The 18,959-nt window shown below is 40.9% G+C and overlaps 1 protein-coding gene across 3 annotated transcripts in view; it reads left to right on the top strand.

The window, feature by feature from the left end:
* Nucleotides 1-18,959, top strand: part of dock1 (dedicator of cytokinesis 1) — a 575,517-nt gene that overhangs the window by 513,239 nt on the left and 43,319 nt on the right. For all 3 annotated transcript variants that reach the window (XM_063071820.1, XM_063071822.1, XM_063071821.1), the window contains 2 exons: nucleotides 7,211-7,295; nucleotides 11,600-11,686. In XM_063071820.1, the coding sequence (XP_062927890.1) occupies nucleotides 7,211-7,295; nucleotides 11,600-11,686 (172 nt within the window). The remainder of the gene's footprint in view (nucleotides 1-7,210; nucleotides 7,296-11,599; nucleotides 11,687-18,959) is intronic.

Genomic DNA, 18,959 nt, shown 5'->3' with positions numbered 1-18,959 from the left:
TTATTGTAGTTCTTAATCTGCAACAGCTGACTCATGCCTTCACTCTTGTTTTATTCAGAATTAAGACAACTATTTCCAATCAAACTAAACCACTTACAACTTTAATATAGAATCTTGTCATGTATATTGTTTCCTTGAAGACATTTAAATAGATCCCACCCTCTACTAAAGATAATGTTCTGGGATCTTATCTAGTGGATTGGATTAAACAATTGATTTCTTCCTCTAAATTTGGCGGTTATCAGTTCTGTTCTTTTTGAATGGGTATTCTCATGTATATGAAATGATAAATGCACGGGCATGAAAATGTCTCAGAAAGGGAAGGACTGGTAAATTGGACCTTGCTTCATAGTATGAGTCAGAAGACATTGTGGGATGAGTCTGCCTGGGATACCAGAACACAGTCATACTGAACGATCCCTGATCCACCATTGAGCATAACTGCCATAGCATCCAGTATAGCCAGTACACTTACAGGATACGCATCTTTTGAGTGTGGAAATGGTCTTCTTCGGTCTACTACAGTGTGTAGTTTTGAGCTACTTTCGGCTAAAGAGCGAAATATTTTAACATGTAGTGCAGTGTATGTGCGTGTAATGTTAACCATGTATGTAGTGAACATTGAATGTAGTGGTGTATTAGTGCCTACATAGATTTTGACCAGACACATGAAATCTTTGAACCTTTTCACACCAGAACTAAATTCTCAGGTATCACTTCTGGCAGTGATCTCTCTGGTTACTTCTTTCTACTGATGCTTCAGCTCTGCTCAAGATTGAGGTGCTGTTTACCTGGGTCTACCAATTTACAGATTGTAATGAAGGTTCCTGCTAATTGTATAAGCCGCAAGAGTATTCTGTAGTTTTGAAATGTTTTGAACTGACTTGGCAAAGCTTGATTAAATACTCAACCAAAGTAAAAGTTTCTGAAGGCCAGGAACATTGGAGTCATTACTCACTGCTGGCTGTTCAAGTCAAACCGAATAGTATAAAGAAATTTGGCTCTGAACATTGGACAATAATAATAATTGCTTTTTAACCTGGAGAATTGGCTGACAGAACTGAAGGGCGAACTCAAAAATTACTTAAATATGAGATCTAGTTGTAAGTCAAATCACTTCTTCTTGTAGAAGGGGTTGTGAGCAATGTGGGTAGCTTGTGGGGTGGGCTAATGTGGTCATTTGTCCATTGTCAGATTTGTTATGCACAGTTGCATTAGTATTTATGAACTGCCAGTCATTGTTTCAAAGAAAAATGAAAGTCAGTATACTCTGATAAATATCTGTCTTTTTCTCCCTTGGGGCCCCATTCTCTGAAAGGATATTTCATGCGTGGAATTGCTGGTAGGCAATTGTGAAGATTCCATTATCTTTTTCCACTTGGTTATCCAATGAAAAGGGTAGTCACCAATAAGGACAATCATACCAAATGGATCACTCTCAATCTTATGAAGGTTTTTGCTTTTCTTTTGAATGAACTTCTTGCTAGTTTCCAGACAGATAACCAGATTATAGAAACTTTTCTGATTGGGCCGACCTTGTGATTGCACAAAGGTTTGTTTCTAAGCTAACAGAAGACGTTGCTGTTGGTGTTTAATAAACTGCTTCATTGTGAAAGGGTGTTATTCTGTTGATATTAAGACCATTAGACATAGGAGCAGAATTAGGCCAGTTGGCCCATCGAGCCTGCTCCGCCATTCAATCATGGCTGATCCTTTTGTCCCTCCTCAACCCCATTCCCGGCCTTCTCCCCATAACCTTTGATGCCGTGTCCAATCAAGAACCTATCAATCTCTGCCTTAATTACACCCAACGGCCTAGCCTCTGCCTGTGGTGACAAATTCCACAAATTCCCCACCCTCTGGCTAAAGAAATTTCACTGCATCTCAGATATTTGGATTTTCTCCCCATTTAGAAGATCGTCTCCACATTTATTTCTACTACCAATGTGCGTGACTGTGCATTTTCCAACATTGTATTTCATTTGCCACTTTCTTGTCCATTCACCTGATCTAAGTCCTTCTGCAGCCTACCTGCTTCCTCAACACTATCTGCCCCTCCACCAATCTTTGTATCATCTGCAAACTTAGCAACAAAGCTATCTATTCCATCTTCTAGCTCATTGATATACAGCATAAAAAGAAATGGTCCCAACACCAACCCCTGTGGAACACCACTGGCTGCCAACCAGAAAAGGATCCTTTTACTCCTACTTGCTGCCTCCTACCAATAAGCCAATGCTCTAAAAATGTTAGTAACTTTCCTGAAATACCATGGGCTCTTAACTTGGTAAGCAGCCTCGTGTGTAGCATTTTGTCAAAGGCCTTCTTAAAGTCCAAATATACAACATCCACTGCATCCCCTTTATCTATCCTACTTGCAATCTCCTCAAAGAATTTCAGCAGGTTTGTCAGGCAAGATTTTCCCGTAAGGAAACCATGCTGACTTTGTCCTATCTTGTCCTGTGTCACTAAGTACTCCATAACCTCATTCTTATCTATTGACCCCAACATCTTCCCAACCACTGAGGTCAGGCTAACTAGGCTATAGTTTCCTTTCTTAAAGAGTGTAGTGACACTTGCAATTTCCCAGTCCTCTGACACCATGCCAGAGTCCAGTGATTTTTGAAAGATCATTACTAATGCCTCCTCAATTAGTATATGGATTTCAGCAAGGCATTTGATAAGGTACCCCATGGAAGGCTTATTGAGAAAGTAAGGATGCATGGGATCCAAGGCAACATTGCTTTGTGGATCCAGAACTGGCTTGCCCACAGAAGACGAAGAGTGGTTGTAGACGGGTTATATTCTGCATGGAGGTCGGTGACCAGTGGTGTGCCTCAGGGATCTGTTCTGGGACCCTTACTCTTTGTGATTTTTATAAATGACCTGGATGAGGAAGTGGAGGGATGGGTTAGTAAGTTTGCTGATGACACAAAGGTTGGGGGTGTTGTGGATAGTGTGGAGGGTTGTCGGAGGTTACAGCGGGACATTGACAGATTGCAAAACTGAGCTGAGAAGTGACCGATGGAGTTCAACCCAGATAAGTATGAAGTGGTTAATTTTGGTAGGTCAAATATGATGGCAGAATATAGTATTAATGGTAAGACTCTTGGTAGTGTGGAGGATCAGAGAGAATTTGGGGCCCGCGTCCATAGGATGCTCAAAGCAGCTGCGCAGGTTGACTCTGTGGTTAAGAAGGCATACGGTGTATTGGCCTTCATCAATCGTGGAATTGAATTTAGGAGCCGAGAGGTAACGTTGCAGCTATATCAGACTCTGGTCAGACCCCACTTGGAGTACTATACTCAATTCTGGTCGCCTCACGACAGGAAGGATGTGGAAACCTTAGAAAGGGTGCAGAGGAGATTTGCAAGGTTGTTGCCTGGATTGGGGAGCATACCTTATGAAAACAGGTTGAGTGAACTCGGCCTTTTCTCCTTGGAGTGACGGAGGATGAGAGGTGACCGGATAGAGGTGTATAAGATGATGAGAGGCATTGATCGTGTGGATAGTCAGAGGCTTTTTCCCAGGGCTGAAATAGCTGCCACAAGAGGGCACAGGTTTAAGGTGCTTGGGAGTAGGTACAGAGGAGATGTCAGGGATAAGTTTCTTTACGCAGAGAGTGGTAAATGTGTGAAGTGGGCTGCCGGCAACGGTGGTGGAGGCGGATACGATAGGGTCTTTTAAGAGACTTTTGGATAGGTACGTGGAGCTTTGAAAAATGGGTAACCCTAGTAATTTCTAAGGTAGGGACATGTTCGGCACAACTTTGTGGGCCGAAGGGCCTGTATTTTGCTGTAGGTTTTCTATGTTTCTATGTTTTCAATCTCTACTGCTACCACTTTCAGTACCCTAGGGTGCAATTCATCTGATCTGGGTGATTTATGTACCCTTAAGTCTTTCAGCTTTTTGAGCACTTCCTCTCTTGTAATAGCAACTGCACTTACTTCCCTTCTTTCACACACTACAACTTCTGGCACACTGCTAGTATCTTCCACAGTGAAGACTGATGCAAAGTACTTACTTAGTTCATCTGCCATCTCTTTGTCCCCTATTATTATTTCTCTGGCCTCATGTTTTTCTGAGTCCTATATCCACTGTTTTATTTTTTACATACAGTACTTGAAAAAGCTTTTACAAAGATTTGTACACTCCACTTTGATATTGTTTGCTAGCTTTCTTTCATATTTCATCTTTTCCCTTCTAATGGTTCCTTTAGTTGCTCTCTGTAGGTTTTTAAAAGCTTCCCAATCTTCTATCTTCCCACTAAGTTTTGTTTTGTTGTATGTCCTCTCTTTTGCTTTTGCGCGCATGCACACGCGCGCACACACACACACACACACACACTTTACATTAGCTTTGACTTCTCTTGTCAGTCACAGTTATACTGTTTTGCCATTTGAGCATCTCTTTGTTTTTGGAATACATCTGTTCTGCACCTTCCTCATTTTTCCCAGAAACTCACGCTATTGATGCTCTGCTGTCATCCCTGCCAGCAACTTCTTCCAATTTATTTTGGCCAACTCCTCTCTCATACCATTGTAATTTATTTACTCCATTGAAATACTGCTTGTCAGACTTTACCTATCAAATTTCCCCTATCAATTTTCAAGTTGAACTCAATCATATTGTGATCACTGGCTCCTAAGGACTATTTTTTACCTTAAGCTCCCTAATTGCCTCCAGTTCATTGCATAACACCCAATGCAGTTTTGCTAATCTCCTAGCAGGCCTAATGACAAACTGCTCTAAAAAGCCATCTCGTAAGCATTCAACAATCTCACTGTCTTGAGATCTATTACCAACCTGATTTTCCCAATCAACACTCATGTTAAAATCTCCCATGACTATCATAACATTGCCCTTTTGACACACCTTTTCTATTTCCTGTTGTAATCTGTGGTCCACATCCCAGTAGCAGCTACTGTTGGGAGGCCTGAATATAACTGCTAACAGGGTCCTTTTACCCTTGTGGTTTCTTAACTCAACCCAAAAGGATTCAACACCTTCCGATTCTATGTCATATTTTTCTACTGATTTGATGCCATTCTTTACTAGCAGAGTCACGCCACCCCATCTGTCTACCTTCCTATCCTTCTGATACAACATGTAACCTTGGACTTTCAGCTCCCAACTACAACCATCCTTCAGCCATAGTTCAGTGATGGCCACAACATCATACCTGACAATCTGTAATTGTGCAACAAAGTCATCCACCTTATTTCTTATAATCCGTGCATTGAGATGCAACATTTTGACTGCTGTATTTGCTATCCTTTTTGATTCTGCGTCCCGAATACACTGATACTCACCCTGCTGGCTGCAATTTTGTCTTAACTGCCTGCCCTTCCTGACAGACTGGCTGCATGCTATCTTTGCTTTTTTTTAACCATCCGTCCTCTCCTGGGTCCCTTCATTCTGGTTCTGCGCCCCCCCCCCCCCACTGCCAAATTTTAATTTAAACCCTCCCCAACTACTCTAACAAACCTGCCCCTGAGATTATTGGACTCCCTCTGGTTCAGGAGCAACCTGTCCCTTTTGTACAGGTCATACATCCGCCAAAAGAGATCCCAGTGATCCAAGAACCTGAAGCCCTGCCCCCTGCACCAGCTGTCAGCCATACATTTATCTGCCAAATCATCCTGCTTCTACCCTCATTAGCACATGGCACAGGTAGCAATCAAGAAATTACTATACTGGAGGTCCTGCTTCTCAGCTTTCTGCCCAGCTCTAAATTCTCTGTTCAGGGCCTCATTGCTTTTCCTTCCTATGTCATTGGTGCCAATATGTACCAAGACATCTAGCTGCTCTCTCTCTCTCTCTCTCTTGTTCAATGCTCTGTGCTTTAAACCTGTGAGAATTAACCAATGAAAACACTATATACAGGGGAAATACAGATATGATTTTAAAATTGCTTTCAGTTTTTTCTCAAAACAGGCCAGGCTGTTATTTCCACTGAAGACTCTATCTTTGTCATCTTGGAGAATGTTTGTTGACAAAAATCACCTCCACTGCCCTCCCCCCCCCCACCCCCAGCCACACCAAACACACACACAGAATTTCTGACCAAGTGTGAGCTTATGTAAAACATACTTCTTCCTCTACGACTGAGTGTCAGTGTCTTAGAAGACCTGTAATTTCCCATCTGGGATCAGGTGATATTTCTTGAAGAGGATTAATTTATGTTACCGGAAAAAGGATCGGGTATATGACTAATTAGGATGCTCATGTATTTTATAAATAAGTGGTAGACCTGTTGCAACACAATTGTAAGCTATTGAAAAGACTAACCACAGAAACCTGTTGGGAAACAGGGAAAAGTCCATCTAATGAGTGTTCAAGTGAGTCATGAATTTCTAGTTGATTAGTGGTTACAGCTACCAACAGGAAAATACCTGACACTCAGTTATGATTCAGCTTTGATTGTTTATTCAGTCCACACATTTCTGAGATCTAAGTTCCCTGTGCACGTGACAAAAATCACTTCTTAATTAGCGTAGACTAATCAGAAACTCTACCCAGTCATTAGCTTGGTGGAATTTACCAGTAATATATGTTATCTTTTAAAGCCTATTCCTGCATGAGGTCTGAAACCTCCTTTGTTATTCAAATGTTAACCCATTTCCTTTGAACTATAAGAACTCGATTAATGTGGCATGGGAATGAATTTTGGTGCAGTGGTGCCACAGCACAAATTCTCTTTGAAATTATGAAATTTGGCAAAAACAAATGAATGACTTGGAGCAATTGTGGATGTTTTGGTGTTCAGACTGTGGCTCTTCTGGCAATACCTAGTATGCCAGCTGTCATTGTCAGAACCGAAGAAACTAAAATGATTACCTAAGAGTTTGTGAGTACATATCATGGGAGTGTCTCGAAAGCCGTAACCTCTACAACATGTTTTAATGATGATTATTTCATGCCAAACCCCTTTGCTGCCTTATTAATAAATTTGCACAAGGAATAAATGATGTTTGCCAGTTTTACTTTCATATTTGATAAATTAAGTTTTAATGTCAAGATATAAAGTATTAAAGATATTTTACAGAAAGGTGACTGTACTTAAATTGTTCTTGTAATAAACAAAATTTTAATTCTTTATTTAACATAGGAGTACTCTAAAATTTATAGAAGAGTTTAATATGCTCAACTTTATCCTATTTTGGCTTATTTACATTTTTGTAATGTATTTGTTGATTTTGTTTTACAGTTTTTACGCTGTGAATGAAGTGCAACGATTCCAGTATTCAAGACCAGTCAGGAAAGGAGAGAAAGATCCAGACAATGAATTTGCTGTAATAAATTATGTTTTTTTCTAAATTGTACATTTATCATATAGATACTTGTATTTGCCAACAATTTCTTACTCAGTTTTGCTATGTATAGATTCAGTAAGCTCTTAACTGTCATTTCCTTTTCTTACATAGAAAATAGGTGCAGGAGTAGGCCATTCGGCCCTTTGAGCCTACACCGCCATTTATTATGATCATGGCTGATCATCCAACTCAGAACCCTACACCAGCCTTCCCTCCATACCCCTTGATCCCCCTAGCCACAAGGGCCATATCTAACTCCCTCTTAAATATAGCCAATGAACTGGCCTCAACTGTTTCCTGTGGCAGAGAATTCCACAGATTCACCACTCTCTGTGTGAAGAAGTTTTTCCTAATCTCAGTCCTAAAAGGCTTCGCCTTTATCCTCAAACCGTGACCCCTCGTTCTGGACTTCTCCAACATCGGGAACAATCTTCCTGCATCTAGCCTGTCCAATCCCTTTAGGATTTTATAAGTTTCAATCAGATCCCCCCTCAATCTTCTAAATTCCAACGAGTACAAGCCTAGTTCATCCAGTCTTTCTTCATATGAAAGTCCTGCCATCCCAGGAATCAATCTGGTGAACCTTCTTTGTACTCCCTCTATGGCAAGGATGTCTTTCCTCAGATTAGGGGACCAAAACTGCACACAATACTCCAGGTGTGGTCTCACCAAGGCCTTGTACAACTGCAGTAGTACCTCCCTGCTCCTGTACTCGAATCCTCTCGCTATAAATGCCAGCATACCATTCGCCTTTTTCACCGCCTGCTGTACCTGCATGCCCACTTTCAATGACTGGTGTATAATGACACCCAGGTCTCGTTGCACCTCCCCTTTTCCTAATCGACCACCATTCAGATAATAATCTGTTTTCCTATTTTTGCCACCAAAGTGGATAACTTCACATTTACCCACATTAAATTGCATCTTCCATGAATTTGCCCACTCACCCAACCTATCCAAGTCACCCTGCATCCTCTTAGCATCCTCCTCACAGCTAACACTGCCGCCCAGCTTCGTGTCATCCGCAAACTTGGAGATGCTGCATTTAATTCCCTCATCCAAGTCATTAATATAGATTGTAAACAACTGGGGCCCCAGCACTGAGCCTTGCAGGTACCCCACTAGTCACTGCCTGCCATTCTGAAAAGGTCCCATTTATTCCCACTCTTTGCTTCCTGTCTGCTAACCAATTCTCTGTCCACATCAATACCTTACCCCCAATACCGTGTGCTTTAAGTTTGCACACTAATCTCCTGTGTGGGACCTTGTCAAAAGCCTTTTGAAAATCCAAATATACCACATCCACTGGTTCTCCCCTATCCACTCTACTAGTTACATCCTCAAAAAATTCTATGAGATTCGTCAGACATGATTTTCCTTTCACAAATCCACGCTGACTTTGTCCGATGATTTCACCGCTTTCCAAATGTGCTGTTATCACATCTTTGATAACTGACTCCAGCAGTTTCCCCACCACCGACGTTAGGCTAACCGGTCTATAATTCCCCAGTTTCTCTCTCCCTCCTGTTTTAAAAAGTGGGGTTACATTAGCCACCCTCCAATCCTCAGGAACTAGTCCAGAATCTAACAAGTTTTGAAAAATTATCACTAATGCATCCACCATTTCTTGGGCTACTTCCTTAAGCACTCTGGGATGCAGACCATCTGGCCCTGGGGATTTATCTGCCTTTAATCCCTTCAATTTACCTAACACCACTTCCCTACTAACATGTATTTCGCTCAGTTCCTCCATCTCACTGGGCCCTCTGTCCCCTACTATTTCTGGAAGATTATTTATGTCCTCCTTAGTGAAGATAGAACCAAAGTAATTATTCAATTGGTCTGCCATGTCCTTGCTCCCCATAATCAATTCACCTGTTTCTGTCTGTAGGGGACCTACATTTGTCTTTACCAGTCTTTTCCTTTTTACATATCTATAAAAGCTTTTACAGTCAGTTTTTATGTTCCCTGCCAGTTTTCTCTCATAATCTTTTTTCTCCTAATTAAGCCCTTTGTCCTCCTCTGCTGAACTCTGAATTTCTCCCAGTCCTCAGGTGAGCCACTTTTTCTGGCTAATTTGTATGCTTCTTCTTTGAAATTGATACTATCCCTAATTTCTCTTGTCAGCCACGGGTGCACTACCTTTCTTGATTTATTCTTTTGCCAAACTGGGATGAACAATTGTTGTAGTTCATCCATGCAATCCTTAAATGCTTGCCATTGCATATCCACCGTCAATCCTTTAAGTGTCATTTGCCAGTCTATCTTAGCTAATTCACATCTCATACCTTCAAAGTTACCCCTCTTTAAGTTCAGAACCTTTGTTTCTGAATTAACTATGTCACTCTCCATCTTAATGAAGAATTCCACCATATTATGGTCACTCTTACCCAAGGGGCCTGTCACGACAAGATTGCTAATTAACCCTTCCTCATTGCTCAAAACCCAGTCTAGAATAGCCTGCTCTCTAGTTGGTTCCTCGACATGTTGGTTCAAAAAACCATCCCGCATACATTCCAAGAAATCCTCTTCCTCAGCACTTTTACCAATTTGGTTCACCCAATCTACATGTAGATTGAAGTCACCCATTATAACTGCTGTTCCTTTATTGCACACATTTCTAATTTCCTGTTTATTACCATCCACGACCTCACTACTACTGTTAGGTGGCCTGTACACAACTCCCACCAGCGTTTTCTGCCCCTTAGTGTTATGCAGCTCTACCCATATCGATTCCACATCTTCCCGGCTTATGTCCTTCCTTTCTATTGCGTTAATCTCCTCTCTAACCAGCAACGCCACCTCACCTCCTTTTCTTTCATGTCTATCCCTCCTGAATATTGAATATCCCTGAACGTTGAGCTCCCATCCTTGGTCACCCTGGAGCCATGTCTCTGTGATCCCAACTATATCATAATCATTAATAACAATCTGCACTTTCAATTCATCCACCTAGTTACGAATGCTCCTGGCACTGACACACAAAGCCTTCAGGCGCTCTTTTACAACTCTCTTAGCCCTTATACAATTATGTTGAAAAGTGGCCCTTTTTGATGCTTGCCCTGGATTTGTCGGCCTTATTCCCTTTTAATTGGTAAGCTAATTTATTAAACTCCCAACTAAAGAAATCAGAAGCAAAACATGCTGTTTACAAAGCCTGCAAATTATTTCACGGTCATCTGTTGGAATAGTTAGAAACTAGGATAAGCTATTCATCTTTTATTGAGTTTCATCCCTGTTCATAGATCTGATGAATCATTTTGTCTTTGCTTTTCAAAACCATGAAACTGATTAAATTTTTATATGCAGTGTAAACATTCAAGACCTTAGCATTGTTCCCAGGGTACCTCACTAATTGCTATCCTTTGCTACAAACTACCTTCCAACTCTAATTCAACTTCATTGTGTCTTATTAAGCTAAATTCTGATCCAGTCTGGAAGCTTCCCGCACTTCATTTACATGATACAAATGAAAAGGACTTTTTTAATAGATGCATGGAAAATGTAGAAAAGGCACAAATGTTAAAATCAAGAAGAAATAGCTGTTAATAATACTCTTTCTAACAATGCTAATTTTGTAGTGCACTTTTCTATAAAACGGTATGTTCCTCTGCTAAGAGAGGATGATGTTGCAAATATTAGCTGTTTAATTAATTTTATTCTAAATTACTGTTCAACTGTACTTTAATTTCTATAATCTCATTTAATTTTCCATACCAGTATGATTTATCAGTGTAGACATTTATGTTTATGCTGTCAGCCAATAAATAGTCAACATAAGAAACTGCAGAATAATTATTATAGATTTCAATTTATTATAGTGTTTATGATCACTCAAGCTTCTTTGTATTTTTGATTATCTAAACGGTTTAATACAACCTTAAATATTTGTTATTTTTCCAGACTTTTGATTATTTAAGCATTCATTCGTTAAGAAAATTTATTCAACACAGATTTTATCATCCATATCAGTGGCAAATAATCCTGTTATTTAGAAATGATTGTACTGACTTTTTACACTTGTGTTCACTGTAGTAGTTAGTAAGTAATTAAACTTACTATAATTGTAGCTCCCAAACATGACATGAATAAAATCTGATACAATAAAGTATTTTGTGTTATACAATATGAATAATAATCAACAAGAGTCAGGTATATTTTTAAATTGTGCTGTTGCTAGTGCAGTTAAGGATAGAATAGACTTAAATGTCGAAGTGGTGAGTGATTCTACAAAACTTTGTTTTTCCAAAGCTCAGGCTAATTGCTTAAAATTGTTTCCACAGAATATGTGGATTGAAAGAACCACTTATGTGACAGCATACAAATTACCTGGCATTCTGCGATGGTTTGAAGTAATTTCTGATTCAATGGTAAGCATGACTCAAATATCCATATTAAATTGTCTTCCTAATTGAGCATGTAGATAAAATGAATATAATTTGTCTGCATAGTCTTTATAGGCAGTTTGGTCAAAAGATATATGTGAATATGGTACATGCAACAAACTAAATCATGTTGAACTAAAGAGGGAAAATGCAGGTTGGAGAACGGTGAAGCCCCTCTTTGACTCTCTGATATACTGGTGGGTAAATTTCATCCTCAAAAGTGTTCAGAAATTAAGCAGTATCAAAGAGAATTACGTTGAGGGGAATGGATGTGAGAAAGGAACTCTGATAATTGAAGAGCCAGCAAGCCTTGCTCTTTGTTTCAAAACCCTCCCAAGATTTTCTTCCAATCCAGTATGCACACTAGGGCACAGAATGAGACATGCTTGCACTTCTTCCACAAGGTTCACTGGGAGCTTTCTTCCTCCAAGATTTCTTGAATATTGAAGCAGTGAAAGTAAAGTTGATATTCCATTGAGATCAGCTAAACTCTTAATTGAGTGGCACAGAGCAGACTTAAGGGGCCTAATTGCTTACTGTGCCTAACTCATTTGTCTATTAGTATATTCATCAAGGGCACCTTGAAGTGCAAGCATGACTTAGCAAATTGGTAGCTGTAGTAGTGTTGTAGCATATGAAAATAATAAACAAGTTGAATAATAAAGTAACACACATCAAAGATGCTGGTGAACGCAGCAGGCCAGGCAGCATCTGTAGGAAGAGGTGCAGTCGACGTTTCAGGCCGAGACCCTTCTTCAGGACTAACTGAAGGAAGAGTGAGTAAGGGATTTGAAAGTTAGAGGGGGAGGGGGAGGGGGAGATGCAAAATGATAGGAGAAGACAGGAGGGGGAGGGATAGAGCCGAGAGCTGGACAGGTGATAGGCAAAAGGGGATACGAGAGGATCATGGGACAGGAGGTCCGGGAAGAAAGACAAGGGGGGGGGACCCAGAGGATGGGCAAGAGGTATATTCAGAGGGAGAAAAAGGAGAGTGAGAGAAAGAATGTGTGCATAAAAATAAGTAACAGATGGGGTACGAGGGGGAGGTGGGGCCTCAGCGGAAGTTAGAGGTCGATGTTCATGCCATCAGGTTGGAGGCTACCCAGACGGAATATAAGGTGTTGTTCCTCCAACCTGAGTGTGGCTTCATCTTTACAGTAGAGGAGGCCGTAGATAGACATGTCAGAATGGGAATGGGATGTGGAATTAAAATGTGATTGCCACACTCAGGTTGGAGGAACAAACACCTTATATTCCGACTGGGTAGCCTCCAACCTGATGGCATGAACATCGACTTCTCTAACTTCCGCTAAGGCCCCACCTCCCCCTCGTACCCCATCTGTTACTTATTTTTATGCACACATTCTTTCTCTCACTCTCCTTTTTCTCCCTCTGTCCCTCTGAATATACCTCTTGCCCATCCTCTGGGTCCCGTCCCCCCCCTTGTCTTTCTTCCCGGACCTCCTGTCCCATGATCCTCTCGTATTCCCTTTTGCCTATCACCTGTCCAGCTCTTGGCTCTATCCTTCCCCCTCCTGTCTTCTCCTATCATTTTGGATCTCCCCCTCCCCCTCCAACTTTCAAATCCCTTACTCACTCTTCCTTCAGTTAGTCCTGACGAAGGGTCTCGGCCTGAAACATCGACGGCACCTCTTCCTACAGATGCTGCCTGGCCTGCTGTGTTCACCAGCAACTTTGATGTGTGTTGTTTGAATTTCCAGCATCTGCAGAATTCCTGTTGTTTGTGAATAATAAAGTAACTTGTATATGTAATATTCCAATAATTTGCAGGTATTATGTTCTTGTTCATGTTAATACTTTGTACGTGATAAATAGGTGAAGCTGAAGAACAAAATAGAATATGTGTTGAGTTTCTGCACACTGATCAGTTTAAAGCATTGTTAAAAAATACTTCTTAATGAACTGGTCCTTTTTAAAGTATACTTGAATAATTTTGTGTTGCTCCTGTGAGATCTCCTTTAAGACTTCTCTGAAGTGCATTAATTTGTAATTGTGGTTGACCAGTTCATTTTCTTACCCTCTTTAAATCAATTGGTCAAAACCTTACTCAGAAAACTTTGTTAATGCCTCAAAAATATTCTTCAATGCAATTAGGAAAAACAGAATTGATAGAGAATTGATAAAAATGGTTAATGTTTTCTTTGTCAAATATTGAACTTCAATCCCAGATGCAGTAATGTTTTACTTCAGCATCTAAACACTTTGTACCTGTTAATCGTGAATGATGATCACAGTTTGGAGTGAAAATAGCGGTGCCAACTGCACAGTTGTAAAATGCCAGTAGCCATTAATAGTACTGTATGTGTGAATAAATTTGAGTCAGAATTTTTTTTATGCTTCCAGCTCTTTGTCTATCTCTCCATTTTAATTTTTATTATTTGAAAGGAGTGGAGTGAATTAAGTCACCACTATATTAAGTCCTAAAATTTCTTTTGATGTAATTTGTCTGTTGCTGGGTTTGCATGAAGTGGTATGTATTTGGAAGACCTCATCAAATTATCCTGCTTGCAAGACTAGCTTCATAGAGGAACATTGCTAAGGGATAGCTCAGTGAATTAATTTTCAAAATTTGTATTTTGTGCAGAATAGTGTAGATAAAATAATTGTTATTTTAAAAAGGCATGTAAACAAAATTATATTCTTATTTATTGCAATAGCATTAGTATTATTTTTGAAATATTTCTGCTGACTCATTCACAGGAGGGCAGTATTATATTTTACTTTCCAATCTTATCAGCCATCTGTGAACACTTCAACCTAGTTTTGGAAATTGAAAATCAGATACATTTGAAATTTTGTATGTGAGAATCTGACCATCTGTCCAACCATGACCAGTACTTTCACACCCAAATCTCTAAAGATTATGTTTACCAGACTCTTTGTGATATTGCTCTAATATATACATCTGCATAATTATACAAACATTGGAGTAGCATAGCAATATTTTGATATTGTTATCAGAAATTTGGAAAATACATATTAAACAGCTATCCTGTATTGGTCTTTACAATAGAAGATATAAATAAAAGCAATTTAAAAATGTAACAGCAGAAGCCAGCTAGATTCAGTACACAATTAAAAAATGTAATGATAAGTCTGAAGACAGACAACCATTGTCAGTAAAGTTATCTCTAGGTGTTAGGTGTTAAGGATATAGATGCACAAACATAACAATATAAATCTATTAATTTCAATGAGATTGTTTGGAATTAGATTAATTTAATTGTTTTGGTTTGTGATTGAATGGATGATAGGAAATAGAATAATGGTATTTGTTCTTCCTGGCAGATTGTAACAGGGGTCCCCAACCTTTTTTGCAACGCGGACCGGTTTATTATTGACAATATTCTTGCGGACCGGCCGACCTGGGGGGATGGGAGGGTAGGGTTGCCAACGGACAAGAGTAGCAATCAAGTACGTGGTGTTTACCCCGAGAAAGACTATAATGACCATGAAGCCTTGTGCGGGCACCAGTGCGCATGCGTGTACATGCCGATTTTTTTTTCTGCAAATCGTTTTTGGCGATTCTGTACGGGGGGCGGGTTGGTGTTAATCACAACTGGAATATAGGTGATAAGCAGCTAATACACTCAATTTCATTTTTAAAAAGGGCTTATCTAATGAATTTAATATTAAACACACAGTGCATATTTTCCTCGCATGAATATAGTGATAAGTCAATTATCAGGGGAGCTTGAAGTAAGTGTTGAACGAACTTCCAGTAGAAGTGGCAGAGGCAGGTTCGATATTATCATTTAAAGAAAAATTGGATAGGTATATGGACGGGAAAGGAATGGAGGGTTATTGGCTGAGTGCAGGTCGGTGGGACTAGGTGAGAGTAGCGTTTGGCACGGACTAGAAGGGCAGAGATGGCCTGTGTCCGTGCTGTAATGTGTTATATGGTTATATAAGTCACTTATGTCAATAGCATCATAACATTTTAAGTAATGTTTAGATATTAAACACAGAGCACATATTTTCCCCATATGAACATATAAAATCATTGCAACACACCAATATCGCTGAATCAGTGGGAGCCCTGTGCTTGTTTCCCTGCAACAAGATGGTCCTATCGAGGGGTGATGGGAGACAGCGATACTCGAAGGGGGTTCCTTATGTCCAGTCTGTTCCGCAATTTAGTTTTTGTTGCATTTATTGCAGGGATACGTTGGAAATGGAAGCAACGTTTTCAGTGCTTTTGTGGCTATCTCAGGATATTTAGCCTTGACTTTAATCCAGAATGCCGGCAGAGATGTTATGTCAAACATACTTTTCAGCCCGCCGTCATTTGCAAGCTGAAGGAGTTGATCTCCTTCCCGCGCTGACATGGATGACACATGCATAATGACCTCGCGTGCGTTCAAGCTCAACAGTGCGCGTGACAGGGAATGAGGAAAGGTGCAGCTGACTCATATCGCCAAATCATATCGTTTCCTCGCGGCCCAGTAGCACATGCTTTGCGGTCCGGTACCGGTCCACAGCCCGGTGGCTGGGGACCGCTGGATTACAACATGGTGTCAACCAAGAATCATAACCACACTTTGCAGCATTTCACTGTTGTAAAAAATGACTTTAAGAAAGAGCTATATACTATACCTTGATTTGTGGATTGTTAAGTGGCAAAGTAAATGTAAATTGGTGCAATAAGTTTCAATGGAGGCAAAATTGAAGCAGTTGGTGTTCAATGGAAAAAAAAGTGAGGCATAGTTTGACCCCAAAAAAGAATTGGGGTTTTTTTCCAAAGTGTGAGAAGCTGGAGATGAATTGGATGAGAGATTTAGGCTTTGAGTTTACTAATCACTAGCAGACAGGTACGAAAAATAAGCAAAAAACATGTTGCCTTTACTGCAGGAGGAACAGAATATCATGCACCATTTATTAGTAATAATCAACAATGTTACATTGTTACTGCACAACTGTCTATAAAGCAAACTGCTAAAGATCATTTAACTCAACAGAATGTTAAGGAAAGGATACTGGATGGTAAAAATGCATTCTTACATGTTTTTTCCTTAATGGGGATGCCAAAAAACACAGATGCTGTTTAGCCATCTGACTTGCAAGATGGAGCACTTTTGCTTTCAGGGTATATTTTTGCATTGGTGGGACATTGTTACCAAATTCATGAGTCCCTTTAGGTAACCTTGACAGTACTGTTTTGCACTTTCCTTTGAGTGTTGAGAATAAATTCTAGCAGTTTTTTTGCATGGCCAGTTAATGGTGTATGTGCATAATTATGGTGTTCAAGAAGCAAAATGCTGGAGGAACTCAGCAGGCCAGGCAGCATCTATGGAAAAGAGTACAGTTGACATTTCTGGCCAAGACCCTTCATCAGGACTGGAGAAAAAAGATGAGAAGTTAGAGTAAGAAGATGGAGGGAGGGAAGGAAGAAATACAAAGCAGTAGGAGATAGGTGAAACCGAGAGAGGGGAAAGAGTGAAGTAAAGAACTAGGAAGTCGATTGGTGAAAGAAATAAAAGGCTGGAGAAGGGTTAATCTAATAGGAGAGGACAGAAGGCCACGGAAGAAAGGGAAGGGGGAGGAGCACCAGAAGGAGGTGATGGGCAAGTGAGATAAGGTGAGAGAGGGAAATGGGAATGGGGAATGGTGAGGGGGTCATTACTGGAAGATCGAGAAATCGATATTCATGCCTTCAGGTTGGAGGCTATCAGGCAGAATATAAGGTGTTGCTCTTCCAACCTGAGTGTGGCTTCATTGCGGCAGTAAAGGAGACCAGGGACTGACATGTTGGAAAAGGAATTGGAAGTAGAATTAAAATGGGTGGCCACTGGGAGATCCCACTTTTTCTAGCACAGCGACCATGGGAGCTTGGTGAAGCAGTCTCCCAATCTACGTCGGGCCTCCCTGATATATAGAAGGCCACACTGGGAGCACCGGATACAGTAAATAACCCCACCAGACCTACAGGTGAAGTGGCGCTTTATCTGGAAGGACTGTATGGGGCCCTGAGTAGTAGTGAGCGAGGAGGTGTAGGGGAAGGTGTAGCACTTGTTCTGCTTGCGAGGATAAATACCAGAAGGGGGAATCAGTGAGGAGGGACAAGTGGACAAGGGAGGTGCATTGGGAGCGATCCCTGGAGAAAGCAGAAGGAGGTGAGAGGGAAAGATGTGCTTGGTGGTGGGATCCCGTTGGAGAAGATGTAAGTTACGGAGGATTATGTGCTGGATGTGGAGGCTGGTGGGGTGGTTGGTGAGGACAAGAGGAACACTGTCCCTGGTGGGGTGGTGGGAGGATGGGGGTGAGGGCAGACGTGTGTGAAATGGAAGAGATGCGGGTGAGGGCAGTGTTGATGGTGGGGGAAGGGAAGCCTCTTTCTTTGAAAAAGGAGGACACCTCCTTAGTTTTGGAATGAAAAGCCTCACCCTGAGACTAGATGCAGCAGAGAAAGAGGAATTGAAAGAAGGGGATGGCATTTTTACAAGTAACAGGGTGGGAAGTGATATAGTTCAGCTAGCTGTGAGAATCAGTGGGTTTATAAAAGATATCAGTAGATAAGATGTCTCCAGCAATAAAGACAGAGAGATCGAGAAAGGGGAGGGAGGTATCAAAAATGGAGCAAGTAAATTTGAGGGCAGCGTGGAAATTGGAGGCAACGTTGTTGAAGTTGGCGAGCTCCATATGGGTGCAGGAAGCAGCGCCAATGCAGTTGTCAGTGTAGCATAGGAGATGTTGGGGACTGATACCATTGTAGGCTTGGAACATTGACTGTTCCATGTAAAGGCAGGCATAGTTGGGACCTATGTGAATGACCATGGCTACACCTTTAGCTTGGTAATGTATTTAGGAGAATTGCAGGATGGTTAAATTGCTTATGATTGCACATCTGGAAAGGGCTTCCCTTCCACTGTGCAGGTTTCAGACAATGGAAGGGAAAGCCCTTTCAAATGTACAATCAAAAGCAACTTACCTATATGGCAATTCTCCTGAATGCCTTACATTTAAGCCCCAAGGGGAAAAGAAGAATATTTCCCCTTGGGCAAGTTCTCTTCCACCTCCAGATCATTCTTCCTCTTCCTCTAGTTAGTCAGCCAAGGGCTAAGTCGTCCTTTTGGCTATTTTGTGCAGGATGCTACAGACGATTGTGAATCTGTTGAGTGTGCTTAGTGTGACAGTGGACTGGTGCAAACACATCAATTCAAATGGAGTAGACAGGTGATTGCCTGTTCCAGACTCCTTTTATTGTAACTAAAGTGGTGTTGATGGCTGGGTATGGGAG

Source organism: Mobula hypostoma, chromosome 19 (genome assembly GCF_963921235.1).
Source record: "Mobula hypostoma chromosome 19, sMobHyp1.1, whole genome shotgun sequence".
Lineage (NCBI taxonomy): Eukaryota > Metazoa > Chordata > Chondrichthyes > Myliobatiformes > Myliobatidae > Mobula > Mobula hypostoma.
Note: the sequence above shows the minus strand (reverse complement) of the source record. Positions and strands in the feature narration are given on the sequence as shown.